Here is a 27217-nt window from a genome sequence, read left to right on the forward strand (position 1 = left end):
AGATGCAGATTGAACCATACTGTTTCTATTTTTTTTGTTTTTCTTTTTTGAGATTTTTCCCTTTTTGCTCTGATTCTTCTTTCACCACATGACTAATGCAGAAATATGTTTAATGTGACTGTACATATATAACCTATATCAGATATCTTGCTGTCTTGGGGAGGGGGAGGGAAGGGAGGGAGGGAGAAAAATTTGGAACTAGAAATCTTATAAAAATAAATGTTGAAAAATACCTCTACATGTAACTAGAAAATAATAAAATATTTTTATGATTTTAAAAAAAAAGAAGAAATGTACAAAAGATGGAAGTGAGGTCAGGTAACAGACAATGGATATAACAGCCTAGCACAGTCCAGCAAAAATAGGGTCAGGAATGCTGAAGTTTAGAGTGAGCTAAGGTCAACAAAAAGGGGATTTAAAAGTACAAGTGGGAGAAAGAAAGTCACAGAAGGGATCAAACCTTTGCTTGGGGTGGACATGATGATAGAAAGTCACAACAAAATGCTTGATGCTCAATCCCTATTTTGCTTCTATATTCTTTGCTGAGGATTGAAAAGGACACAACAAAAACTGGCTGACAAGGAGGCGATGCTTAGGATGAGCAAGGAGAGAGCAAGTGCCCTGAATGAGATTAAGTCACAAGGCCCGGATGAACTACATACATTCCTAGGCATTGAATGAATGGGCCTAAGTGATTGCTGAGCCTATTGTTCAGCTTTGGGGAATCAGCAAGAACAGGAATAGTGCTACTGGATTGGGAAAGGACAGATATTATCCTGATTTTCTAAAAAAGGGCAGGGGGCAGAATCTGTAAACTATAGGTCAGTGTGTTTGCTTTTTACTCTAGATAAAATTCTTTTTTTTTTTTTTGCATGTGAGGCAATTGGGGTTAAGTGATTTGCCCAGGGTCACACAGCTAGTAAGTGTCAAGTGTCTGAGGCCAGATTTGAACTCAGGTCTTCTTGAATCCAGGGCTGGTGCTCTATCCACTGCACCACCTAGCTGTCCCTCTAGACACAATTCTAAGACATATAATTAAAAGGATGGTGAGAGAACATCTAGAAAAGGAAGCAGTGATCACCAAGAGCCAGGACAGCTTCATCAAGAATGGGTATGCCAGACTAGCCCAATTTTCTTTTTTGCCAGGGTTAGTGACTCAAAGATCAGTGAAATACTACGGATACAGTTGGCTGAAGTTTTAGCAAAGCATCTGACCAAGTTTCTCACAGACAAGATAAAAAGGCCAATTTCATATTTTTTTTAAATAGAAATACCCATGTACAAGATAATTATTGGGTTCCTAGAACATGAAAACAGAAAGAGAACTCAGAGGTCACGTATTCTAATGCTTTCATTTTACAAAGGAGTAAACCAAGGTCCGGAGCCAGCAGCCTCTCTCTAATTGTTAGGGAAGCTTTCATTGTACAGATGAAAGCAAAGAGAAGTGGTCAGAGCGGTCAGAGGGGAATGTGAGGAAGGATGCAAAGGCCCATTCCTTGCAGCTTTCACCCATTGTTCTGCCTCCCCAGGGTCAAGCTAAGTAAGTCTAATAATCCCTTTTCCACACAGACCTTCAAATTCTTGACAATGGCTCTTACGTACCGCCTGAGTCTTCTCATCTCTGGGTTATCTCTCATTCCCTCTATCCATCCTTACCTAGCTTGTTTTTCATCCACTGTTCTCTGGACTTCAATCCCAGCCCATTTCTCTCTGCCCACCCTATGGTCTGCTCCCACACTGGGTCCTGCAGGGGCGCCTTACCATCCTGAATGACGCTGTTGGCCAGGAGGTCCTGGATGGTTTCTGTGTACACCAGCCTCATCCTTCGACGCTCTGCAGCCACACTGTACTCCACCTTTTCCTCCTCTGTCAGTGGCAAGATCTGTTTTAGCTTTACCTGACATGCAGAGGGGGGGAAAGAACGAGGGAAGAAGAGATTGAAATCAACAAAAAGTGTGTCCATTTATATCATGGAATGACCCATGCATCAGGGGGAGAAAGGGTGCATCCTTGGGAAGATGAGCTTGGGCAACTCTACAGCATCTTTCTTCCCAAAGATCTCTCTGCCACTGGCCTTTAAGACTCTGCATTCTTCCCCTTATACCACCCCCCCACCCTGACCTCTCTGACCAAATGCCCTACACTAAATTTGAAAGAGATAAGTTCCACTCACTCTCTTCTTCCTCTTCCTGGAATATGCAGTATGGAATTCTCTATTTGGGAAATCCCATGACAGGGAGGGAAAGGCATCTTGCCACATACCCCCTGCACTTCCCCCTGCATGTTGTCCAGCAACAGGCTTACACATAGCAGCTAAATCATGTGCTGCCTAGGTGGGCCCCTGTCAGCCTCCTCATTTCTGTATTTCTTTCCCTAATCAGGAGTCTAGATGTTTCTAGACTTCAAGGTGATTTCATGAGTCAGCAGCCTCTGAGTCCCTCAGTCAGGTGCTACTATAAACAGTTTCTAGAGAAGATGTCCAATGACCAGAGGAGAAACCCAAGCACCGTCCTGGTTCCCCAGAAGACATTGCCCTTAAGGGAGTTGTTTGGACAATGTAGAGTTGAAGTGAAGGTAAAATGCCAATTCCACTGCCCCACCAAATATCTCACATTTTATTTTATTTATTTTTTGGTTGGGCAATGAGGGTTAACTGACTTGCCCAAGGTCACACAGCTAGTAAGTGTCAAGTGTCTGAGGCCAGATTTGAACTCAGGTCCTCCTGAATCCAAGGCCAGTGCTTTAATCACTGCACCACCTAGCTGCCCCATGTCTCACATTTTAATGTTTTAAGTGTCAACCTCCTGGGAGAGTCCGATAGAAGTTATTGGTTACTGGATCCAGTTCTGAGTTTTTGTCAGCACATACTTATTAGTCTTTAGTGTTCTCAGCACTTCTTTCATAGTAGATGACATAAATAACTTTCCTATACCTGCTTGACAGTGAGTACTTTCTATACCCTTTGGGGGAAATCCTAGAAATGAGTCGAATCTAAGCTTTTAGTGATTTCCCACAAGGCTCTGAGGAGGGGACATCAAGAACCAGAGTATGAGAAAGAAACTGACCCCTCTCATTTAGAGGTCAGGCTCCTTCAGGACTGAACCCAGGCTATACATAAGTCCAGAGCTAGGGGCCCCTTAGTGGGAGAAGGCAAGTGGTCCTGGTCCCCTGAGCCCAGCGGGGATATCTGTTATTATATATGTAACCAGGTGGTCCTCCCCACCCTTACCCCATAGAACGTCAGCTCCTGATGGCATTTTTATATTTGTCATCCTGATGCCTGGCTCTTGGTAGACATTTGACGAATATTTGTTGATTGGCTGATTTTAGCTCTAAATCCTATGGTCTCAACAGATCCCCACACATACTGGGTATACAATAAATGTTGGCAGGACTTTGCTGCTTGGGTTATAAATGCTAAGGCATCTTCTTGCTCTTAGGTTGCTACCATTACTACATATGTTTATCATATGGTATATTATAGACTTTAATATTATAATTAATATAATGTAATAGACTATAATATTAATTCTTCTCTAAGGTAAGACCTGGCTCTTTCCCCTAATAACCAGTTTACCAGGGGCTCAGCCAGCATCAAGCAACAAGCATTTATTGAGCATTGCCCACTATGTGCAGCGGATAGAGTGCTGGGCTTGGATTCAGCAAGATTCATTTTTGTAAGTTCAAATCTGGCTTCAGAAATTAGCTGTGTGACCCTGGGCAAGTCACTTAACCTTGTTTTCCTCAGTTTCCTTATCTGTAAAATAAGCTGGAGAAGTAAATGACAAACCACTCCGGAATCTTTGCCAAGAAAACCCCAAATGGGATCGCAAAGAGTTAGATGTGGCTGAAAGTGACTGAACAACAATGCTACATGTCAAGCACTGTACTGGGTACTGAAGTTACAAAGACAAAAAGAGAAAAAACATGTCCTGCCCTCAGAGAGCTTCCATTCTCTGAGAGGAGACAGCACATAGATAGATACCTAAGGAAAGAGGGGCAGCTGGTCTTTGACCACTTGGTTCACTTGTGTTGAGTGATGCAGTCACAGAAAGCAGAGGCCTCATCACAGATGTAATAAAGCATTCATATGTTTAAAAGGTATTAAACTAATTGCAAAGTTGTTTCAGCCCCCTAAGTCCCCTTACAAAGTTTTTCTGATTGAATTGGAAGGGGAACTTGGGGTTTGCTGGCTGAAGACTGGCCCTACCCTGAGACACCTTTAAATAGCTAAAGGTGGCCATTCCCTAGAGTCAATGATTCATCTTGAGAGTTTCAGGCTCAGCCCAAGAGCAGGTATGTGGAGTGTGATCCCTGTGATGGCAACAGAGAGTAGCAGTGGCAGGGGTGGTAGGGTTGGGGCAGGGGGTGTTGGTTTTTTACCTCCTTGCCTCCACTAGCCATAGTATCTAGCAACAGAGATGCTCAACCAACAGTCAGTCAACTAGCACTTATAAAGCACCTACTCTGTGCCAGGCACTGTGGTAAGCACTGGGAACACAAAGAAAGGCAAAAACTAGTCGCTGCCCTCAAAGTCTGATGGGGAAGACAACACACAAACGACTCTTTACCAAAAAGCTACAGATAGGATAAACTAGAGATAATCACCAGCAGGAAGGCACTAGCATGAAGGGGCACTAACAAAGGGGAGGATCTGCATCAGGAATTTTTCTGGGACTCGAAAGAAGCCAGGAGGAAAAGACGAGGAGGGATTACGGGGGATAGCCAGTGAAAATCCCCAGAGCCTAGAGGAGCGTAGAGGTCAATGTCACTGGATCACAGAGCCCAAAAGGTGGGAAGATGCATAAGAGATCAGAGGACTAGAAAGGGGGGTCAAGGGTATGAAACCAGGTTATGAAGGGCTTTGAATGATGTGACATTTGATATCTGAGGTGATAGGGAGCCACTGAAGTTGGTTGAGTGGGGACAGGCATGATGTGATCAGAACCATACTTGAGGAAGGACTTACATGAACTGATGCTGACTGAGAGGAGCAGAACCAGGAGAGCATCGTATACAGTAACAGCAGCATTGTGTGATAAACAATGGTGACAGACTTGGCTCTTCTCAGGAGCACAATGGTCCAAAACAATTTCAAAGAACTTCATAATAGAAAATGTTCTTAACATCCAGAAAAAAAGAACTGTGGTTTAGGAATGCAGATTGAACCATACTATTTCTACTTTGGGGCTATTTTTTAAAAATTCTTTTTGTGTGTTATTTCCCTTGTGCTCTGACTCTTCTGTCACAATATGACTATTGCAGAAATATGTTTAATATGATTGCACATATATAACCTATAGATTGCTTGCTGTCCTGGGGAGGGAGGGAAGGGAGGGTGGGAGAAAAATCTGGAACTGAAAATCCTATAAAAACAAATGTTGAAAACTATCCTTATGGGATAATCAATATCACAGCTGCAGGTCGAATGGATTGGAGTCGGGGTAGGGGAGAGACTTAAGATAGGGGGTACAGCTAGCAGGTTATTGCAATAGTCTAGGGTATCGGGGATGAGAACCCATACCAAGATGGTAGCAGTGCCAAAGGAGAGAAGGGGGCAGAAGGAGAAAAGTTGCATGTGTAGAAATGATGCGATTTGACCACTGATTGGATATGGCAAGTGGCTGAGAGAGAGCGACAAGTCGAAGATGACACCTAGGTTGGAAGGTATCTGTGAGGATGGTGGTTCCCTTGACAGTAATAGAATAATTAGGGAGAAGGGGAGGTTGGCTTAAAGCGAGTTCAGTTTTGGACTTGTTGAGTTTAAGATGTCTATGGTTCAAGGTGGATAAAAGGTAGTTGGGAATGTGAAATTGGAGGCTGGGAGAGGTAAGGACCTGAGAACTAGATCTAAGAGCCATCTGCAAAGAGATCGTTGAAATCATGGGAATTGGTGAGGTCAACGAGTGAAGTAGTATCCAAGGAGAAGAGAACAGTGTGTGGGACAGAGCGTTGGGGACCCCCACTGCTAGCTGGCCTGCCCTGGAGAAGGATCCAACAAAGAAAACTGAGAAGGCATGGTCAGAGAGGTAGGAGGTGTTTCATCAAGGAAACACTCTGTGTTCCTTGAAGAAACAAAGGGGGGCATCTGTAAGAGGCTAAAATTCTAGCTAGTCTATCTAAAATATCTAATGAGTGGTCGCCAATAAATTATAAGCTTTAGCAAGAGTTAGACTTTTAAGCATTTATTAAGGAGAATAAGAATTTGGTGAAGAGGGGCAACTAGATGGCGCAGTGGATAGAGCACTGGCCCTGGAGTCAGGAGTACCTGAGTTCAAATCTAGCCTCAGACACTTAACACTTACTAGCTGTGTGACCCTGGCCAAGTCACTTAACCCCAACTGCCTCACTAAAAAAAAAAAAAAAAAGAATTTGGTGAAGAGAGAGAGAAAGAGGCCTAGATTCAGCTATCTATCTCAGGAAGCCCGCATTTCTATTCCACTCTCCATGAGAGTCCTGACAAAAGAGAGCAAGAGAGCCAGCCTCACCCCTTCTTCCTCCCACAAGCCTTCTGTGAAACTGGGAACATCCTATCCACACGCACACACAGCTCCAAGCTAATTGGCTGCTAGCTTTGATAGACAGTACCCACGAGCAAATGTTACTTCCTGACACCAAGGAGAAGCCGCATGGCTTGCCCTCAGATGCCTTCTCCTCATGGCGGAGCTTTCCTACAGTAACTCTCCAGCAAGTGGAGTCACTCCAATGGTCACAGAGGAGAACCAAGGGAGGGGGAGGGGGTGTCCTGAAAACTGGAGCCAGAGTCAACAAGTAGTTTGCTAAACTCCGATGCACTCTTCCCTAAAGAAAGACCAGCAACCTAGAACCTTCCTCTGGTCTCATCCAGTCTGCCAGGGGCTCTTCTGGAATCAACAAAGTATTTGTTAAGTACCTACTAAGTTCCCAGCATGGTACCAAGTGTTTGGAGGTTCAAAGACCAAGATGAAACAATGCCTGCCCTCAGAGAGCTAATATTCTATAAAGGGAGATAGTATATACTTAGATAGGCATATACTGAATACATATAAAATAAATGCAATGGGGGGCAGCTAGGTGGTGCAGTGGATAAAGCACCTGCCCTGGATTCTGCAGGACCTGAGTTCAAATCCGGCCTCAGAGATTTGACACTTCCTAGCTGTGAGACCCTGGGCAAGTCACTTAACCCTTATTGCCCCATCTAAAAAAAAAAAAAGAAGACAGAAAATTAATGCAATGACTGCACAGGCATAATCAATATCAAATTTCCTGCCTTCTCAAGGAGGGGGCACGAGAGGGAGGGAAGAAAGGAGGGAAGGAAAGAACATGGAACTCAAAAAAATTTTAGATGAATGCTTAAAATGTTTGTTTAGGTTTAATTGAGAAAAATAAAATTAAAATTAAATGTAAAATAAAAGCAAGTCCATTTGTTGGGGGGAGACCCAGAATTTGAACCAAGGTTCTCTGACCCCAAATCCACTATATAACAGAATTACAGAATAGCACAGTCAGAAAGGACTTTAGCGATTATCTAGTCTATGCCCCTTCTACAAATCAGGAATAGCTCAAATGTTCACATCTGGAAACTGGGGTAATGATATGGAAAATGAACAAGGCAATGCCTTAGGAAGGGAAGTGTTTCAGCTTGAGAGGAGAATATTAAACTCCATTTTTGTTCTGTCAATAAATAGTAATATTATAATAATAATTCACATTTATATAGTGCTTTGAGGTATGCAAAGCACTTCACAAATATCCTGTTTGATCCTCACAAGGAATCTGTGAGGTGGATGCTATTATTTATTATTCTCATTTTACAGAAGGAAACTGAGGCAGACAAAGTTAAATGACTTGCCCAGGGTCATACAGCTAGTAAGTAACTGAAGGAGTTGAATTTAGGGCTTTCTGACTCTAGGTGCATCCAGCTCCCTACTCATTGATTGATTAATTGATTTCAATTTCCTGGCTGGAGCCTACAACAGTTCCCAAGTTTTTATCAGTCGAAGTCCAATATCCTTGCCATGTCATTGAAGACCAGGAAATATACAGCTAGCTCTCCAGAGAAATCGTCACACAGAGTGATCTGCTCCCGGGCACCAAACCCTTCATTTGGAGGGTGTTGGGTGGCACGGTGGTGCACTGGACTTGGAATCAAAGATATCTGAGTTGGAATCTCTAAGCTTCAGTATCCTCATCTGTAAAATGGAGACAATATCATCTGCCTCACAGGGTTGTTGCAAGGATCAGATGAGATAATCTGCATAAAGCATTTCACAACCCTTAAAGCTCTATGTAAATGCTGGCTATTTAGAAGTAGTAGTAGTAGTAGTAGTAGTATCAGCAGCAGGTTGATGGTAGTAATTATAATAACAGTATAGGTTATGGCATTGTGGTTCAGACCCGATGCTTCCCCCAGGAATGATTAACTGAGCCAGAGAATATAGTTTAATTATCAAAGCAATTACATTCCTTACCTATGCGATTTCCTAAGACTCATGTACTCAGCCCCAGCCAGCCCAGGTTCCAGGCCATCCCTGAACACAAGTAGGTTTCACCTCTGCCCCATTCCCTTTTCTGCCAAAGACTGTGCTTCAATACCTTCCATCAACTCCCCACCAATTCAAATCATACAAGGGACAGTTCAAGAGTCACCTCTGGGGGCGGCTCGGTGGTACAGTGGATAGAACGCCAGCCCTGGATTCAGGAGGACCTGAGTTCAAATAATAATGACACTAAGGTTTACAAAGCACTTTACAAATGTTATCTTATTTTATCCTCAGGACAACCCTGGGGTGGAAGTATTGTTATTATCCTCACTCTGTAGATGAGGAAAGAGAGACAGACAGGGGTTAAGTGACTTGCCGGGGTCATAGGGTAAGTAAGTGTCTGAGGCAGCATTAGAACTCTGGGTCTTCCTGGCTCCAGGTCCAATGGTCTCTCCAGTGCATCACCTGGCTGCCTCAAAATGCATTAGAGTACGATTTAGTCCCTCTGACACATTGGGAAAGTCAATTCCCAATCTCTGTTTTCTCTGTAAAAGGAGAATTAGACTAGATGACCCCTTTGGGAGGAGGGAGAGTTTTATTCGTTGTGTCTGTATCCTCAGCACCTAGGACAGTGCCTGGTATATGGAAGGGGCTGAATAATTGAAAGATGAATTGATGGGGGGCAAGGGACTATTACAGCGTACCAGACAAGAGATCGTCCTGCCTCTGCTTGAGGGATAGAGGAGTATGCTCACTGAGGAGGCAACCCGCCCTACCCTGGGACAACTGCAACAGGGAAGGATTTCTCTGATGTCATCTCTGTACTTCCTGGTTCTATGGACTGTGATTCCCTAAACACACTCTGTGCATTCCAGGGTCCTGTAAATCCTACAAGTGTGCTAGCCAGTCTGGCCACTTCATGGACATTTGCTGGACTCAGCTGGGACCACAGGCTCTTGGCTGCCCTCCCTGCCTCAGGGGAGCTGAGCCTCCTGCTGGCCCGGTCACCTCAGTCTACAAACATGACTGACAGGAAAACCCTGGACCCAGGAGAGCCGGTCACTAGGCGGATCAGAACGGCGATGGCAGCCCTCTGCCTACCTTGAAAGAGTCTCGCTGGGCCACAAATGTGGCCAGAGCTTTGCACACGTTCCACTGCTTCTCAGTGCACAGGTCCTCTGAGGTCACCTGGATGCCCACCTGCAAGGGTAGAGACATCCAGATTTGAGGAGGCTCAGCAGCAGGTGCTCAGGGCTCCCGTCAGCCTCCCTGAGGGCTCCCAACGCCCTGGTTCTTCATGCATTAGCCATATATGAATCTACTTGTCCAGACCTAACTGGAAAGAAGTCACCCCTTGAACCTTGGAGGCCAGGGCTGGGAAGAAGCCCAGCCTAGATCCTGAATGTGCTGTGAGATGCTAGGGCCTGAGGGCTTGGAGGAGGCCGTGGCTGCAAGGAAGGGGTGAAAGGGAGCCCTGTGGGACCCGTGCAGGAGGCAATGGGGCCTCTCCAACAGCCCGAAAGGTGGCCAGACCTTGGCTTTCTAGTATTCCTGAGCTTACCCTGCCCAGAGACCCGGCCTCATGGGAAACGGCCCACCTCGCCTTGTGGAGGTTGACCCATCCCAGTGGCAAGGGAGATTCCATGGGGTCCCAGTGGGATCAGGATGGTGATGATAAATTTGGAGATTGGTGATTGACAAGAAGCTCCTGGGGAGGAAGCTCCCTGTACTAATGCAGGTCACCACCTGCCTCAAGTTCTTGAGTCCGAGAGAGTTGTCTGGGGCCAGGGGAACATCCCTCTTCTTTAAGGAGCCTTCATTTCAGATTTTCTTGGGATAATCTTCCTGGCCTTAGATAATGGACTTTAATTGTTGCTACGGTCCAAAACCAACGTTTTTATTTACTCCTTGCTGGCCAAACCTCTGGAGAGGGACATGCGCCTGCAGTGGGGCTGCTGCCCAAAGCCTGCCAGAGCCAGGCCAAGGTAGGCTAGAAGTGGGCAGTGAGGAGAGGGGTTCGTTCAGGGTCACTTGGGCCGGTTAAGAGGAATAGAGAGGACTGGAACCCAGGACTCCTGATTCCCAGTCCAGAGCCCTGCTTACCGCACCACACTGCCTAAATACTTGGATAGCCCCAGGGCAAAGAACACTGGCCTGGGACTCACATTTAGATTCCAGTTCCTAGCTTAGTGATCTTGGGTAATTCATTTCCCTTTTGTGGGCCTGAGCTTCTTCGTCAGCAAATTTGGATAAAGAGTCCTTATAGTAAATAACTTTCTTCATGGGCTTTGTAAACCCCCAGAACACAAAAGAAATGTGAGCTGGTCCTAATGTTTGGCAAGAATGACCAGAAATAGAAGTCAAGAACCAAGAGTGATCAGCGGGAGGGGGACACCCTAATGGGGGGACGAACTTGAACTTGTACTCCCAAATGTCGACTTAAGGGCTCGACCCCACCACCCCTACACAGCTGCCTATCCAGGCTTCAGCCCCCCAACATACCTACCCCCCTAGACCAACCCCATATAGACACCTGCCCCCCCCAGGCTCACGCGCACACACACACACACACACACACACACACACACACACACACACACGCACACATGCACACCTTACCCCCCTGGCACAACTCGCCTCTCCCCAGGTTCCATACACACACCTGGCTTCTAGCCTACCTCCATGCTGGAGTTGAAGGCCCGGTTCACCTTGGCTTTTATGTTGACCACTTGTCCCGTTCTGGGGAGAGAAGAAGAAGTATAATGCTCACAGCCATACTGGCCCAAGAGGCCCTGGGTTCAAATCCTGGCCAAGCTGCTTCCTCCTTGTATGACCTTGGATAACTCTAAGCTGCCGCTGCCTGATGTAAGGAATGAGGGAGCTGGAAGGACGGTCTCCAAGAGCCTTACAGCTCTGGGTCCTGTGATACCGAGTTATCCAGGAGAAAGGAGAGAAGGGAAAGAGACCAGAGGAGGAGGCCTGTGGCCCCAAGACAGGCCAGTCCCCTGTGGAACAGCTCTGGCCATTCAGGTTTTACTTTAGGCCACGCCCTCCCTTGCCCTCCTGTAATTCCCTGTCTTTGTTCCATCCCCTGGGACCTAATCTCTCTTCTTTCTGACACTGTCCAGTACTTCGGGACCAGGCCCCATGTCCAGGCCCAGTATCACCAATGCTTGCAGAGGGTTCTCATCTTGCCATTGGTGCCCACCCTCCCCTGGAGGTACCGAGGAGTGCTTGTGGAGGAGCCCTGACCAAGCATCTTGGGATGACCATCACATGACTGGGGGAAAGAAGGGGATCAGTGAAGGCCTGGAGAAAGCTGGGCACTGTGGGAAATGTGCTGCTGGGAAAGCCGAGCACCTTGACTTTGAAGCCTGCCTTTGGGGGGCTGCAAGGTAGCACAGTGGATTCAGGAGGACAGGAGTTCAAATCCAGCCTCAGGCACTTGACGCTTACTAGCTATGTGACCCTGGGCAAGTCACTTAACCCTCATTGCCCTGCAAAACCAAAAAAAAAAAAAAGGAATGATGTCTGCCTTTGTCACTTGCTTAGGGTCCCATGGAGCCCAAGGGGTGGCAGGGCCAAACAAAAGAGGGTGCTGGATGTGGGGGACAAGGGGCCTGAGGCTGAAGGTCACCTCTGGTACTTACTGAGCATGGGCAAGCCGCCTGATCCCTGTGAACCTCAGCTGCCTCAGCTCAAAGGCCTTCCAGCTCTAGACCCATAGCCCCTGAAGACCCCCTTACCTTCCTCTCTTTCCTATCTCCCCTGACTACAGTGTCCCCTCCTTTCTGTTCTATCTGGTTTCAGACAATCTAGTCTATCCTTCAAAGCCTAACTCAGGTCCCCCCACCCACTACCACCACCACCTCCAGGAAGCCTCCCCTGATTCACCCTGAAGCCTACAGTGATATCTTCCCCATCTCACTCCTACAGCCATAATGTCTCTGTGCCTTGCCTTATGGTCCCTGCCCCATTCAGATAAGGCTTCTGCCCCGCCCAGGACACTAGGCTGTCCCCAGCACAGGCCTCTTCTAGTGGGCTTTTCCCTACCCCCAGCCTCCTTCAACCACAGTCTACCTCTGGCTCTTGCTTTGGGAACAAGTATCAAGCAATGGAATCTACCCAGCCATTGCTACCGGACTGGGTGCTGTAGAGATGGACTCATCATCTCTGGGACTCCCTTCCTCCCCTCTCCCTGTCCTCTCCCCAGATTAGAATGGAAGCAGGGGTGGTTTCCTTTCTGTAAGAGTATCCCAGGCACTCGAGTGGAAGGTGCTTAATGAATGCATGTTAATTGATTAAGTGCTCTCTTGCATTACAGTCTGATTTCCAACATCATTCATTCACTTATTCATTCAGCAAACATTTATTAACTTCCTAATGTGAAAGAACACTGAGTTTGGCACTAGGAATACCAACGAAAACCACCACAGGCCCTACCCTCACTGAGCTCATGATCAATGGGGTTGGGAGAACACCATTCACTTTGCTATCGTCTGGTAGGGAGATGGAGACGTGCTGGGGCAGAAGAGTCAGATGACCCAAGTTCAGATCCCAGCCTGGCCATTTACCAGCCGTAACTCTGGCCAAGTCACTGAACATCCCCGGGCCTCAGTTTACTCATCTGTGAAATGAGAGGGTTGGACAGGATTTCCTCTGAGGTTCCCTCCAACTCTAAAGTTGTTGTCTTATGGTAAAGGTAAATTGGGGCATAGGTCTGGCAAAAGGCAGATTACTGGGATAAAAAGAGCACAGGCTCTGGATTCAGGAGTGACCTGGGTTCAAATCCAACCTCTTTCACCTTCCTAGGTGAGTGCCCAAAGGCAAGTCACTAACATCTCTCCCAGCCTCAGTTTCCCTATCTGGAAAATGGGGATAAGAATCCCTCTAGCACCTACCAGCCAGCATTGTTGTGAAGATCAAATGTATATATAAAGTATATATAAAGTGTATATATAAAGTGCTTTGCAAGCCTCAAAACCGCAAACCTTATAAAATATCAGCTGAGAAATCGGAGGGAGGGAGGGAGGGAGGGAGAAGGTGCTCTATGACTGTTCTAAGAAGACCATCTTGAGCTCTACCATTTTCAGGCCCCTCCCAGCTATGACATCACGTGGGCCACTGTATTACATTTGAAAGAGCGCCTGATCAGAAGTCAGAAGATCCAGGTTCAAGTCCTTTAGCACAGGTGTGCCCTTGGGAGGTCACTCCCCGCAGAGGCCTCTATTTCTCCCTTCCTCAGGAAGGGGAGTTGGGCTGGTTCAGGGTCAGCAAACTTCAGAATGTGGCCACGGTCTGCGGGGCTGCTGGGCCGCAGACCCTTGGGTTAGGAGATCTATGAAGGTTCCGATCAACCAGCCAAAGCCGAGGATGTTATGGTACTTACAAAGTGTGGGGAATGACCATGCTTTTCTCAGCTGCCCCATTAACCTGCTGTGTGGGGCAAATGACAACCTCTTTGTGCTTCAATCTTTTTTGGGGGGCAGGGGGGAGCTTGGAGACACAATGCCAATTCTTTTGTTGGAGAACTTAAATTATGGTCAAATACTCTGGGGGGTAGAAGTTGGTACCTAGTGAAAAGCCTCCCAAGATACGTGACTCGTGGAGAAAGCAACGAGCCTGCTCCCTCGGACACCTCCACCAGAGGCCCTGTCGGTCAGTAAATATTAAGTTCCTACTATGTGCCAGGCACTGAGTCAGGGGAGCCCTCCAGGCCTGGGGCCCAGCCAGAGGAAAGGCCTAGTATCTGGACGCGCAGGGCCTGGTTTGTGGATCAGCCAGGAGGTCAGCGTCCCTGCACTGAAGGCTGCACATTCAGGGCATGGGGTCTGAGGAGACTGGCAAGGTGGGAGGGGGCCAGGGTGGGAAGGGCTTTGAAGGCCAAACGGAGCATTTTGTATTTGACCCTGGAGGTGACTGGGAGACACTGGAGTTTGCCGACGACCTCACCTTGGCCCCCCCACCCCCCATCGGGGCCTGCTCCTGTAAAGCTGGGGCCAGGCCCTGAGAAAGGTCTCCTTTCATTTCTCCCAGAATCTCGCTCTTCTCTCCCTGAGGCAGGGAGTTTCCCTCCTCTCCCTGGCTCCTCCAGCCAGTATTTCCCATAATCCTCCCCCATTGCCCTTGGGGAACACAGTGAGGGATCTCCTGCCTTCTCCCATTTTTTACAGAAGTAGCCAAGACTCTGGGGTGTGCCCATAGATTGGCCTCCCTGGCTAGGAATACGCAGAAAGGCCCCATCCAGCCCTGAGAGAGATGCTGGGACTCTGTGTGGTCTACCTGGAAAAGAGTCATTTGGCCCACCAGGGGAAAGCAGGGGCTGAGGCCCCTGGTCCGAATCTCAGCTCTTGCAGCCGGCTGCCTGAGTCCCTGCCCTTCGGTCATCTTTTCTAGAAGAGAGGGTTGGCTTGAATGTTCCGTATAGTCGTCTCTTTTCAGCTCTGAGCCTTCTCAGCTTTTCCTAGCCGCAGCCCCTAGCCTCGGTCCCCCATCCCACAGTCACTGTTTCCATGGACGCAGGCCTGGTCAAGACCTCTGCCACGGCCTCAGTGCCAGGGGGCTGACCGTTGTGGCTGAGGCCCAGCTCAATAGCGCCTCTCCCTGGGCCCGACCCAGCCAGGATGCCTGGGAATGCTCTGCCCTACCCCTGACCTTGTCGACTCATTCATCCATTGCCCCACACGCCTTCCCTGGCCTCCCTGGGGCAGCAGGGCTGGAAGGGTTTGCCACATTCGTTCCCAATATGCCTGTGTCACAACCCACCAGGCATAAACAAGCACTAGCGCTCGCTCGCTCTCTCTCTCTCTCTCTCTCTCTCTCTCTCTCTCTCTCTCTCTCTCTCTCACACACACACACACACACACACACACACACACACACACACTTACTCACAGCCCTGGGCACGGGACCAGCAAACTCCTTGCCTGGATGCGTCAGAAGCACTCGGCACAGCAAGGCGTGGGTGCCCGCCAGCATCCTGCAGAGGTGCCATCCAATGGAGACAAGAGGGAACAAGTCCCCCTTGGCAGGGAGACTCCTCAGGAGAGCCAGGCCCTCTCTCTGTGCCCTAGCAGAACAGCTTCCTTCGGTGGGGCTGCTGCAACCTCCAGCCCACACCCCCCTGCACCAAACCAGCCCAACCCACTTCAGGAGGGCCCTGCCCAGACATACCCAGACTCTTCTAGGACAGCCCAGACCAGTGACCACTTGAACCTCTCCAGACACCCCGTAGCTCCTTGAGGACAGAGACGACTTCACCTGCTCACATTTGTAAGCCTGGCCCTCAGCACAGAGAAAGAGCTCAGTGAATGGGGCCTCTGGGTAGCTGCCTGCCCCGAGCCAGGGTGGCCACCCACGCCACTGGGGCCCAGCTGTGACCATCAGCCAGTTTATGCTGAGCCAAAACCAACACCCTGCACCTTCTGTCTATGATGCCTGGTTCTGCCTTCCCCAACACAGCCCTTCAAATACTTGAAGGCCATTATTATCACCTCCTTAAGACTTTTCTTGGGGGCAGCGAGGTGGTGCAGTGGATAGAGCGCTGGGCTAGGAAACAGCAAGATTCTTCTTTCTCAGTTCAAATCTTGCCTCAGACTCTTACCAGCTGTGTGACCCTGGGCAGTCACTTCACCCTGTTTGCCTCAGTTTCCCCAACTGTAAAATGAGCTGGAGAAGGAAATGGCAAACCATGTCAGCATCTCTGCCAAGAAAACTCCAGACAAGGTCACAGAGTGGGACACAACCTAAAAATGACTGAATGACCACTTCTCTGCTTTAGGCTAAACACCCAGCATCTTCAACCTGTCTGTCTAGGACATTCCTTCCAGTCTCCTCAGGGTCTCAAGCTAACTTGCTTCCTCTCTCGGAGACTTTGTTTTCTCTTCTGTAAAACTGAGCCCCAGGGGCCCTTTGGCCACTTTTGAGAGAAGTGACTTGCCCAAGGTCACACGTCCGCTCGGGCCGGGAGCCAGGATTCAAGCAGGGGCCTTTCCGGGTCAGCCTCTACTGTGAGCCTGACCTCTGGTGACGACAGGGAGCTCACCACCACACACAGTTGACCCAGCCCCTTGTTGCACAGCCCTCCTTGTCTGAAAGCATCTCCATAGCTGGAAGGGAGCCCAGAGGCTCCTCCTCATTTTACAGATGGGAAAACTGAGTTCCAGAGACAGAAGAAACAGGCAGCAGGTGTCAGCGTGGAATTCAAACCCAGGTCAGCATCCGGCTTCTTTCCCCCACACTCAGCTGCCACCCTAAAATAGGGCTTGTCCCAGCTCTGCCTTCTGAGGCCGAGAAGAACGAGCCCCCTCCTCCCCGACAGCCTTCAGACCCTCACAGGTCAGGCTCATTGTATTCTCCCCAAGCCTTCTCTTCTCTAGGGCTAAATACACGGGATTCCAACCTGGACCTGCAGGACCTAATTTGGAGGCAGGGCAAGGGCAGGGGTCGCTGGGATAGGGGAGGGGGCTCAGCCCTCACTGGGGAAGAGGAGAACAGAGCAGATGCAGCCGTCGGTCACTCACCTAATGGTGTGCTCAAAATAGATGTCGTCCACCGAAGCTGTTACACACGGGCAGCCTGCGTGTCTCTCAGCTAAACACAAGCAAAGAGAAGGGGGCAAGTGCCCCCAGAGTCACCCAATGCCCCCTCCCCAGAATCAAGTCTGGAGCTGTTCAGGACCTCTGAGATCCTGCCCTGAACAAGAATCCCAGGTAGGCCTTAGGGCAAAGGCCCAGCTGGGCCTTAGGGTAAAGTGGGCCTGGCTCCTGAGGACACGCTGGGGCAGCCTCAAACTGCCCTCTGAGACTTCTGCCCAGAGGGCCTGGCTCCAATCGAGGCCGCCCAGCTAACTCCCAGGTTCCAACCCTCCCCTCCCCCCAGCCTTCATGATCTTTGGTCCCTCCCTCGGTGGCCCAGTCATCCTCTGGACACTAGCTTGTCATTGGCTTTCCTTAAAGTCAACCCTGCTGGTGTGGCATGCCCTCAGTGCCTGCCTCCCTTCGGGCTCTCTGCCTGAAGACTTCCAAGGAGGGAGAACCCACCCCCTGCCAAGGCAGCTCATTCCACCCTGACATCCAGTCAAAATCTGCCCCCCAGCCCATCCCACTGCCCCTTGTTCTGCCCTCTGAGCCTGAGCCAACCCCTCTTCCCCAGGACGGCCACTGGGACGAGATCAAGGCTTTTGCCTTTAAAAAAAACACCATATTTTTTTGAGCCAACCAAGACTTAAAAAACCAGGGTAGCAACATCTAATTGCAAAATTTAATTAGCTCCTTAATGCTATTGTGTGTGCACCCTAAGCTGCATTGATTATCTTTCCCCTACAAGAAACCGCTGGGGAGACTTTATAAATTAAAAAAATGAATTTAATACATTGGCTCCCTGTGGTGTGGCAGGGAAGGCGAGCTCGGTGACTCCACCCTGGAGGTCTTTACTCCTTCCCTCCCCACCCCCATCCCCACCCCCACCTATGAGGCAGCTCCCCTGGCTCAAGGCCCCGGGCTCGTGGGCGGGAAGGAAGAGAAGGGAGAGCTGCTGGCACAGCTTGTCCCAACCATCCCCACTCTGGGCTCCTGCCAGGAACACGCACCCAGGCACACCAAGGGCTGAGGAGACAGGCCCAGAGAGAAGAAGCACCTTGCCCAAGGTCACACGGCCAGTGAAGTCACAAGAGCACATATTTGGAGCTCTGAGGGCCCCCAGAGCTCACCCACTTCACCCTCCCCATTTTAAAGATTTGGAAACTGAGGCTGGAAAAGAAGGGACCTGCTAACCTTATGCAGATAAGCAAGAGGACCCAGGTTGTCTGAACTTTAAATCCAATCAACCAGCATTCATTAAGCTTCGACTCTGTACTCTGGGGGTACAAAGAAGGAGACCATGCCTACTTGCAAAGAGCTTCCATTCTGGGTCCCGCAGGGGCAGGCCTCAAAACCAGGCATCCTAACTCCCAGCCCTGGGCGCTGTCCAATGTACCTGGCTGACTGGACTGGCCACCTGCGCTTTTCTTCCTGGTCCCAGACCCTCCTAGTTCAGGGATCTGTGAACTTGCTTTTTTTTTTTTTTTAGTGAGGCAGTTGGGGTTAAGTGACTTGCCCAGGGTCACACAGCTAGTAAGTGTTAAGTGTCTGAGGCCAGATTTGAACTTGCTTTTTTTTTTTTTGGGGGGGGGGGGGTAAGGCAATTGGGATTAAGTGACTTGCCCAGGATCACACAGCTAGTGTCAAGTGTCTGAGGCCAGATTTGAACTCAGATCCTCCTGAATCCAGGGCTGGTGCTCTATCCACTGAGCCACCTAGCTGCCCCTGAACTTGCTTTTTTAAAAACAACTAGGTAATTGTCCTCTAGTGCAAGTGGTTTCCTTAGTAATCTTCTGTATTTTATCTTAAGCTCTTACAAAGATGATTCTGGAGACCAGGGGACACTGAGGTGCACAGAAGACTGGGCCTGGAGTCAGGAGGACCTGAGTTCAAATCCAACCTCAGACACTTACTAGCTGTGTGACCCTGGGCAAGCCATTTAACCCTGATTTACCCCAGTTCCTCATCTGTAAAATGGTAACACACTGGAGAAGGAAATTGCAAATTGCTCCAGCATCCTTGCCAAGAAAGGCCCAAGGACATGGTCCAGGAGGTCACAAAGAGTTGGATATGACTAAAGAACTGAACAATAACACTTAATACAGTGCTTATTGATGAGCTAATTGAGGAGCTCACAGAATAAGAGTCTATGTTCTTGGATAGCTTCCTGGCCTAATGTTCTAGGTTCTAAAAGCACACATACCGAGGTATCTACCAGTTCTAACCATTTATGTTCTAGGTTCCAAGATCTTTTCCTGCTGCAACACTGTATGCCTCTCTTCTTCCTCTTGTTCTTTTTCTCTTTTAAAAATTTCTTTGTGATAAGAGATGGCTCTCTCAGAGAGGAGAGGGGGAGGGATACAGAGGAGAAGAGATACCAATAAAAAGCTGTTTTTAAAGTATCCTGTTTTGTGATCTAATACTGTGTGCTATGTCCAGTATTCTAATAATTCTGTGCTCTGAGATCTCTTCCTGCTCTAATACTATAGGTTCTGTGTTCTCATGTTCTAGGTTCTGCATTCTAACATTCCGTCCTTCTCCAATGCCCTGGGTTCTAAGCTGCTCCCTTCCTGCTCTCACATTTCACATGCACTGTTCGACATTCAAGGCTCTGAGGTTCTTCTGCCTCACATTCTAGGACCCTCCCTCCCCCCACAGCTCTGGGGGCTGCCCCAACCAAAAAACCACCTACTCCATCACTTGATCGAGCGTCCCCAGCAGGGGGCCTTACCTTCTACCCCTCCCTGACTCAGGCTGGAGGCTCAGGCAGGCAGGCACGACTCGGGCTGGGCCCCTGCTCTCACTGCCAGAGGCTTGTCAGTACTTCCCTCCACCCCACCTGCCAAGCCCCTGGGACAATGGATGGCTTGTTACCAGCCTGAAGCCACCCTCTCCTCCCCGGGTGGGCTGCCCTTGACTGTTAGGGGCCAATGTTTCCTTCTTCATCATATGTCCCCGGCCCTCAAAATAAACCCCAGAGCCTGGCACACAGTAGGTATCTACTGGGTGCTTACTGCACTGAATTGGCTCCATCCCAGGTGGTCACTGAGGGAGGCTGGCTTTGTTTGTGCAGCCAGGCAGGGGGAAAGGAACGGGAGGCTTTGTGTCTTTCTTTAAACAAGGCCAAGGGCAGACACACCTTTTTGGAACAGAAAGGACCTTCAGGAGGCACAGGCCTCCCACTGAATTCTTGCTCCATAAACCACCATTTGGTTGGCTGCTCTTCCAAGAGCCCCTGGGGAAACCTTGTTCTCTTTAAAAAGTCCCAAGTCGTTGGATTTGGGAGCCAAGTTTTCAAACACCACCAGCCACATCCAAAGCACCACAGATTTAGGGCTGGAAGGGACGCTGGGGTTCATCTAGTTCATTTTACACGTGAGGAAACTGAGCCCCTGAGGGACACGGTGACTCGCCCAGCTCATAAGCAGGAAAAGCCCAGCTCCTCTGACATCCCACAGCTCCGTGCCTCCAGGCTAGCTGGAACGAGGGAAGGGGAGATGAATGGGCTCAGGACACAAAACCAGAAAGAAGATCCCGTTAAGAACTAAACGGTGGGGCAGCTAGGTGGCGCAGTGGATAGAGTACCGGCCCTGGATTCAGGAGGACCTGAGTTCAAATCCAGATTCAGACACTTGACACTTACTAGCTGTGTGACCCTGGGCAAGTCAGTTAACCCCAATTGCCTCACCGAAACCCCCACCCCAAAAAAAAAAAAAACAAAAAAAAAGAACGAAACGGTGTTCATCCTTGTAGATGAACATTGTCCTCATGGCTCCTCTGACAGCTGGGCTAGCTCAAGGAGTTTGATGCCCATTTTAGAGATGGAGAAACTGAGGCTCAAATCAAAGGTCACATGGGTCATAAGTGGCAAAGGTGCCCTGACCCTAAACCTAGCACTGTTTCTACTGCTCCAGATGAGGCAATGGGAAAGAACCGAGGAGGGAGAGAGAAAAGACTATAGAGCCAGGAGGGGCTTTAGACAGCATCATTTTTTGGAGAAAGAACTGAAGCTTAGACAAAGGATGTGACTTGCCTAAGGTCATCCCCTGCTCTCTCTGGTTGGATGGAGGGGAAGGCAGACAGGTGGGGGCTCCTCCCAGATCACCCACCATTCAACAAGGGTACTTGGGGAATTCCCCTCATCCCCCCACCACTCTCCTGGATCTCCTACTCTCCAGAACGATCATTCTGCAAAATGAAGTCAACTCTGTGACTCACACCTCCTCGGGTCATTTCCCACCCGGGCAGCACAATTTTATTATACCCTGTTCTGGGCACCCCCCCCAGGCCTCCCCTACTGCCACCCCTCTGCTTTTCACCTTTTTAACATTGTGCCCCCCCCCCATTAGACTGTGAGCTCCTTGAGGGCAGGGACTGTCTTCCGCTTTCTTTGTATCCTGGCAAACAGTAGGTGCTTAATAAATGCTTAATGACTGATTCATGCAAATAATAAATAGGAGTGCAAGGAATCCTTCTTCAAGTATCTGAAGAATTGTCCAGGGAGAAGTAATTAGACTTTCTGCTTGACCCCAGGGAACAGAACAAGGAGCCCAGGAAGTCAGATGTCAGCATGAGCTCTCTGGCAATGAGCCATCTGAGACTGGGAGGGAGGGAGCTTTCCCTCCTGGGAGGTCTTCAGTTAGAGACTCAATGACCCTTGCTCAGGTCATCTGTGGATTCCAAGTATGAGTTGGATGAGATGACATCAAGATCCCTGAGATTCTACAATACTTTTCTCATAGTGCTGTTAAGATTAAAATGCAGCCTAGGGCAGCTAGGAGGCGCAGTGGATAAAGCACCTGCCCTGGATTCAGAAGGACCTGAGTTCAAATCCGGCCTCAGACACTTGACACTTACTAGCTGTGTGACCCTGGGCAAGTCACTTAACCCCCATTGCCCTGCCCCCCCCCCCAAAAAAAGAAGCAGCCTAAACTCTAAAATGGCCTGGAATCATGAGTCGTCATCACCATTGTTGCTATTAGACAGCATGCCTGGTGTCTGGAACAGCACAAGCAAAGGTATAGAGGTGGGAAAATGAGTGTACAGGAAATGGCACCAAGTTCCATTTGGCCACAGAGTACAGAGGAAAGCAGTGTGTGATGAAGTTACAAAGATAGCCTAAATCCCAGTGGTGCGATACTTCGAATGCCAAGCCAAGGAGTTTGGACTTTACCTGAGAGACAGGCGGCTATGTCAATCCACTTCAGCAGCTGCCCCACGCTCAGCTCCCCTCGGTGGTTTGTGTGGCATAGCAGCACCAGCTGGCTCATCTGCACCTCTGTTGGGTTCCTATAGGTCTCCATGGTGTCAGCTGGGTCCTGGGCTCGGGCAGCCTGCTTCCGGGACGCCCGGCCCGAGAAGATGGAGGTAAGGCCCTAGGGCAGACAGAAAGACAGTCCCAGAGAGCAAAGAGGAGAGGAGGAAGAAGAAGGAGAAAGAGTAAGAGAAAAGGAGAGACCAGAAAGAGAAAAGAACAGAGAGGGGAAAGACAGAGAAGGAAGAAGGAAAGGAAGGAAAGAAAGAGGCAACAAAAAAGAGAACAGAAAAAGATCATAAAAGACAAAGAGAGGAAAAGGGGGAGAAATAGAGAGAGGCAAAGAATGAGAGGGAGAGAGAGAAAATCCTGTTTAATCGCCAACCACAGTCCGTTCTCATCCACTTGGCCTCAGTTCCCTGCTGACCCAAGTTCCCAGGCTTCCCAAGCCTCTCAACACTAGCAAAAAAAAAAAAAAAATCCACACCGGCTCTGGATCAGGCACCATCCATGCCCCAGGAGGGAAGGGCACAGAGCGAACTAACCCCTGCTCCAACTGCTCCCCGATCTCAGACTTGGAGGGTCACCTCCTTCCTCACACCATCCTGGCCCATGGAACCAGAGCCTCACCAAAGGCCCCCCACCCTGGCCCCCAACACTGTAACTCAGACCCACGGGCTCCCCAACACAAGGTTTGTGTGCCCCCCCACCATTACCCCATTAGCTGGCCTCTTCTCTGCTCCCCCATGCCTGAGCAGCTCCCAGCCCCAGGCTCAGACTGATCACCATGCTAAGTTACAGCCGGCCCGGCCCGGCAACCCTCCATTGTCTGTACCGATCCAGTCTGGTCAATCATCAGTTCAATTCATTAGTTATTTTAAGAGCCATTCATAAGTCCAGACAGAAAAGTCAGGCCCTTCCTGCCCCAGTGGCCCCCATTCTAACAGGGAGAGCGGCTATGGAAGGTTCCAGCTGCATCTGATGGGAAGGACCCATGGCCTAACCAGCATTTACTACAAGAGGCTCCAGGCACTGCCTCGGGCACTAAGATCATAAAGACAAACAGCCCCTTCCCTCAAATAGCTTACACTCTGAAGCAGGGCTTCCTCCACTTTCTCCATGACCCCTCTTCCCCAGACATATTTATTTTTACCTGACCCAGGTGCATAGATCTATAAAATAGGTCTACAGAATATGAACTGTGGCCAAATTTGTCATGACCCCCACATTCAGCTACACAACCCCATATGTGGGGCCCCAGTTTAGGAAGCCAGGCTGCATGGGGCAGGACGGTAACCGAGGGTTGGCACCCATGCAGGGGTAACAATTATATCTCTATTTTTACTAAGTGAGATTTAGCATTGCCTTTGATGAATGAATTAAAAGAACAACAACCTGATTCTGAGAAGGGCTCCACAGATTTCCCCCAGACAGCCCAAGGCTGGCCCATGACACATAAAAGGTCTGGTTCAACCCAACAAGTATTTGCAAGGTGCCTTTTATATGCCAAGCGAACTAGGTGGGACAATGGTTAGACTGCTGAGCCTGGACCTCGTTTCAAACACAGGCTCAGACATGAACCATGTGTCCTTGGACAAGTCACTGGCTGCTTTTCTTCCTCGGTTTCCTCACCTGTAAAATGGGAATGAGAATAGCACCCACTGCCCAGGGTTGTTCTGAGGATGGAATGAGATCACATTTGTAAAAAGTGCTTAGTAGAGCACCGAGCATACAGTCATCACTTAATAAATGTTTCCTTCCTTCGAGGAGTTTAATTTACTTAGTGTTGACTAGTTCTGTCAGGCATTTTGGGTAGCAGATTTAGAGGCTGTTCTAGACATCCTTAGGGCCCTGGTCAGGTTAGTCTAGAAGGTGCTGCTTAGTGGAGACAACACTGAAGGGAGATAAGGAGACAGGGCTTCTACTCCTGATTAGAGCACTGGGTGACCCTGGGCAAATCACTGAACCCATTTTTCTCACCAGTTAAATGAGGCTTGGCTCGGTGTGCTAAGAAATCCCTCCCAGCCTTGACATTCCCTGTTCTAAGGTCCCTCCCAGATCTGACATCCCCTGTTCTAAGGTCCCTCCCAGCTCGGACATTCCCTGTTCTAAAGCCCTCCTAGTGCTGACATTCTGTGTTCTCAGGCCCCTCCCAGCCCTGACATTCCCTGTTCTAAGATACTTCTCTCCCAGCTCTGACATCCCCTGTTCTAAGTCCCCTCCAACTTTGACATTCCCTATTCTAAGACCCTTCCCAGCTCTGACATCCCCTGTTCTAAGGGTCCTCTCAGTTCTGATATCCCTTGTTCTAAGGCCCCTCCTAACTCTGACATTCTGTGTTCTAAGGCCCCTCCTAGCTCTGCATTCCCTGTTCTAAGGGTCCTCTCAGCTCTGACATCCCCTGTTCTAAAGTTCTGACCTCTGATTTCCATCAAATAGTAAGGAGAGAATAGAGAGCCCACCTTGGCATTGATCACTGGTCTGAGATCTTTTTCATAGAAAGGGAGTTTGTTAGCCACACATCCCCCATCTAACTCATGGAGTTCATTTTTTTTAACCCCCACATAAGACTTTGTTTATTTTTATTAAATCCTATCTTCTTGGAGGCACGGGATCTGAGGCCCATCCTCTTTGTAGTTCAGACCTTTTCCCAAGCTCTAGGGCAGTCCTGACCCCCTCCCCTGCCTGGCTTTGGGCCCCCCACAGGTGTGACAGGCATGCAGCAGACCCCCAGGGGCTTCTCCCACTTGTGCCCTGACAGACTCCTGGAAGCAGAGCCAGGAGCAGCCTGGGGAAGAAGCCTCACACAAGAGGAGCTGGGAAGACCTGAAGAGGTTGTCCAGTCCAATCTCTTCCTTTTAAAAGGAAAGAAACTGAGGCTGAGAAGGGGAGGGTCTTCCCCAAGACCACCCAGCAAGTTAGCAGTAGAGAGAGGCACCAGACCCGGAAACCTGATTCCAAGCTTCCCTATCTTCCCAATGCCCTGGCTCCAGACTTCGCCTCAAGGTTCTGTCCCTCAATCCTCTCTCATTCTCTCCCACCTTTGCGAGAGACTGCTTGGTGGAGCCCCCCTCCCACTTCCCCCAGAGCCAGCCTTCCTGGGGCCCACATTCCAAGTGAGTGAGCTAGCCCACCACCAGCCTGTTACCATGGTGACAAGTGCCAGGCGTTCCCGGGCTGTCACGCGCCTCGGGTTAGCAAACTAGAGAGAGAGAGAGAGAGAGATGCATAACATCATGCAAGAGAGCCAGTGTTAAAATTGGAAACACACACACACACACACACACACACACACACACACCCCTTGGCAAGGGGAAAAACCTACTGGGGGAAAAAAACTGATGCAAAGAGTGGGAGATATTGGGCAGCTCCTGGCTGTGGTGAAGGGTGGGGGACGGGGCAGGGGGAGTAGAGAGAGAGAGTGAAGTGCATTCATGCGTGTGCATCTATGAGGATCTGTCTGTCTGTCTATGGGGATGGTGTTAACATGTGTGTAAAAAGCAGACAGTTAAGGGTACACAGGGGGGAGCAGCTAGGTGGTGCAGTGGATAGAGTACCAGCCCTGGATTCAGGAGGACCTGAGTTCAAATCTGACCTCAGACACTTGACACTTACTAGCTGTGTGACCCTGGGCAAGTCACTTAACCCCCACTGCCCTGAAAGAAAAAGGGGGGGTACACATGGGTCTGGCCCAGAATCTCTGAGTTGGACAGAACCTCAGAGGTCATACATGGACAGAATCCCCTCCATACCAGGAAGACCAGTTATGGGGCGGCCACTACCTCCCCTGGCAGCATATTCCACTCATGGGCACTGTGAGGAAACTTGCTTATACTGAGAAAAAATTCTCTCTCTCTCTTCTTCCTCTCTCCACTCCCTTTCCCCCTCTTCCTCTCTCCCCATATTTCACTGTTTATCTATCTTTCCATTTGTCTCTCTTTTTCTGTCTTTCTCTCCTCTGTGTCTCTCTCCTTTCTCTCCCCACTCTGTCTCTCTGTGTTTTTCTTTGCTCTCTCCCTCCCCCCTCTCTTTCTCTTTTCTTCCTTTCCCTGATCCCTTACCCCTCTCTTCCTCTCCCCCATCTCTCTCTGTTTCTCTCTCCATCTGTGTCCCTGTTTCCTTCTCTCCTGTCTGTCTCTGCCTGTCTCTGTCTTTGTCTCTTTCTTCTGTCTCTGTCTCCCTCCTTTCTCCCCATCTCTCTTTGTCTTTATCTTTCTTGTCTATCTCTCTTCTCTCTGTCTCTCTTCTGTCTGTCTCTTTGTCTCTCCCCCTCTCTCTTTCCCATCTCTGTTTCTCTTTGTCTATCTCTCCTGTCTGTATTTCTCTCCTCTCTGTTTGTCTGTCTCTATCTCCGTCTCACTTTGTGTTTTTGTCTCTATTTTTCTTCCATCTCTGTCTCTCTCTTCTCTCTTTCTCTTTCTGTCTCCATCTCTCTCCTCTTTTGCTGTCTCTGTCACTTTCTGTCTCTCTGCCTCTCTCTGTCTCTGCCTTGCCTGTCTGTCCATCTGGCTGTCTGGTTTCCCCCTCTTCCATAGCACCTGGTTCTGCTCTCTGGGGCCCAGCAGAACAAATCTAAATCCCTCCTCCAGGTCAAAGTCCTTAAGATCCTTGAAGATAGCTCCCAGCCCCCAGCCCCATCTTCTCTGCCACTTCCTCCCTGTATGACCTTAAACAAGTCCCTTCAGCCTTGCTGTGCCTCAGTTTTCTCCTCTGTAACATGAGAGGACCAGACTCAAAGGCCCCCGAGATCCATTTTAACTCTGGGTCCCAATCCCACTTACTGTATGAGCCCAAGAAAGTCACCCTTTGTCTGGGCCTCAGTGACCTCACCCTTAAAATGAGGGGTTAAGGCAGCTAGGTGGCGCAGTGGATAGAGCACTGGCCCTGGATTCAGGAGGACCTGAGTTCAAATCTGGCCTCAG

General features: G+C 49.3%; 1 protein-coding gene across 3 annotated transcripts in view; it reads right to left on the bottom strand.

Moving 5' to 3' along the window:
* The window catches only part of ACOT11 (acyl-CoA thioesterase 11), a 78973-nt gene that overhangs the window by 17290 nt on the left and 34466 nt on the right, over positions 1–27217 (bottom strand). For 2 of the 3 annotated variants that reach the window (XM_043963816.1, XM_043963815.1), the window contains exons 2-6: positions 22215–22416; positions 16985–17054; positions 11141–11201; positions 9564–9662; positions 1762–1897 (exon numbers count right to left, since the gene is read on the bottom strand). In XM_043963816.1, the coding sequence (XP_043819751.1) occupies positions 1762–1897; positions 9564–9662; positions 11141–11201; positions 16985–17054; positions 22215–22344 (496 nt within the window). In that variant the 5' untranslated portion in view covers positions 22345–22416. Of the gene's footprint in view, positions 1–1761; positions 1898–9563; positions 9663–11140; positions 11202–15635; positions 15655–16984; positions 17055–22214; positions 22417–27217 lie in introns of those variants that run through there. The other variant, XM_043963817.1, reaches the window with a different exon arrangement.

The sequence above is a fragment of the Dromiciops gliroides genome, chromosome 4 (genome assembly GCF_019393635.1).
Source record: "Dromiciops gliroides isolate mDroGli1 chromosome 4, mDroGli1.pri, whole genome shotgun sequence".
Taxonomy (NCBI): domain Eukaryota; kingdom Metazoa; phylum Chordata; class Mammalia; order Microbiotheria; family Microbiotheriidae; genus Dromiciops; species Dromiciops gliroides.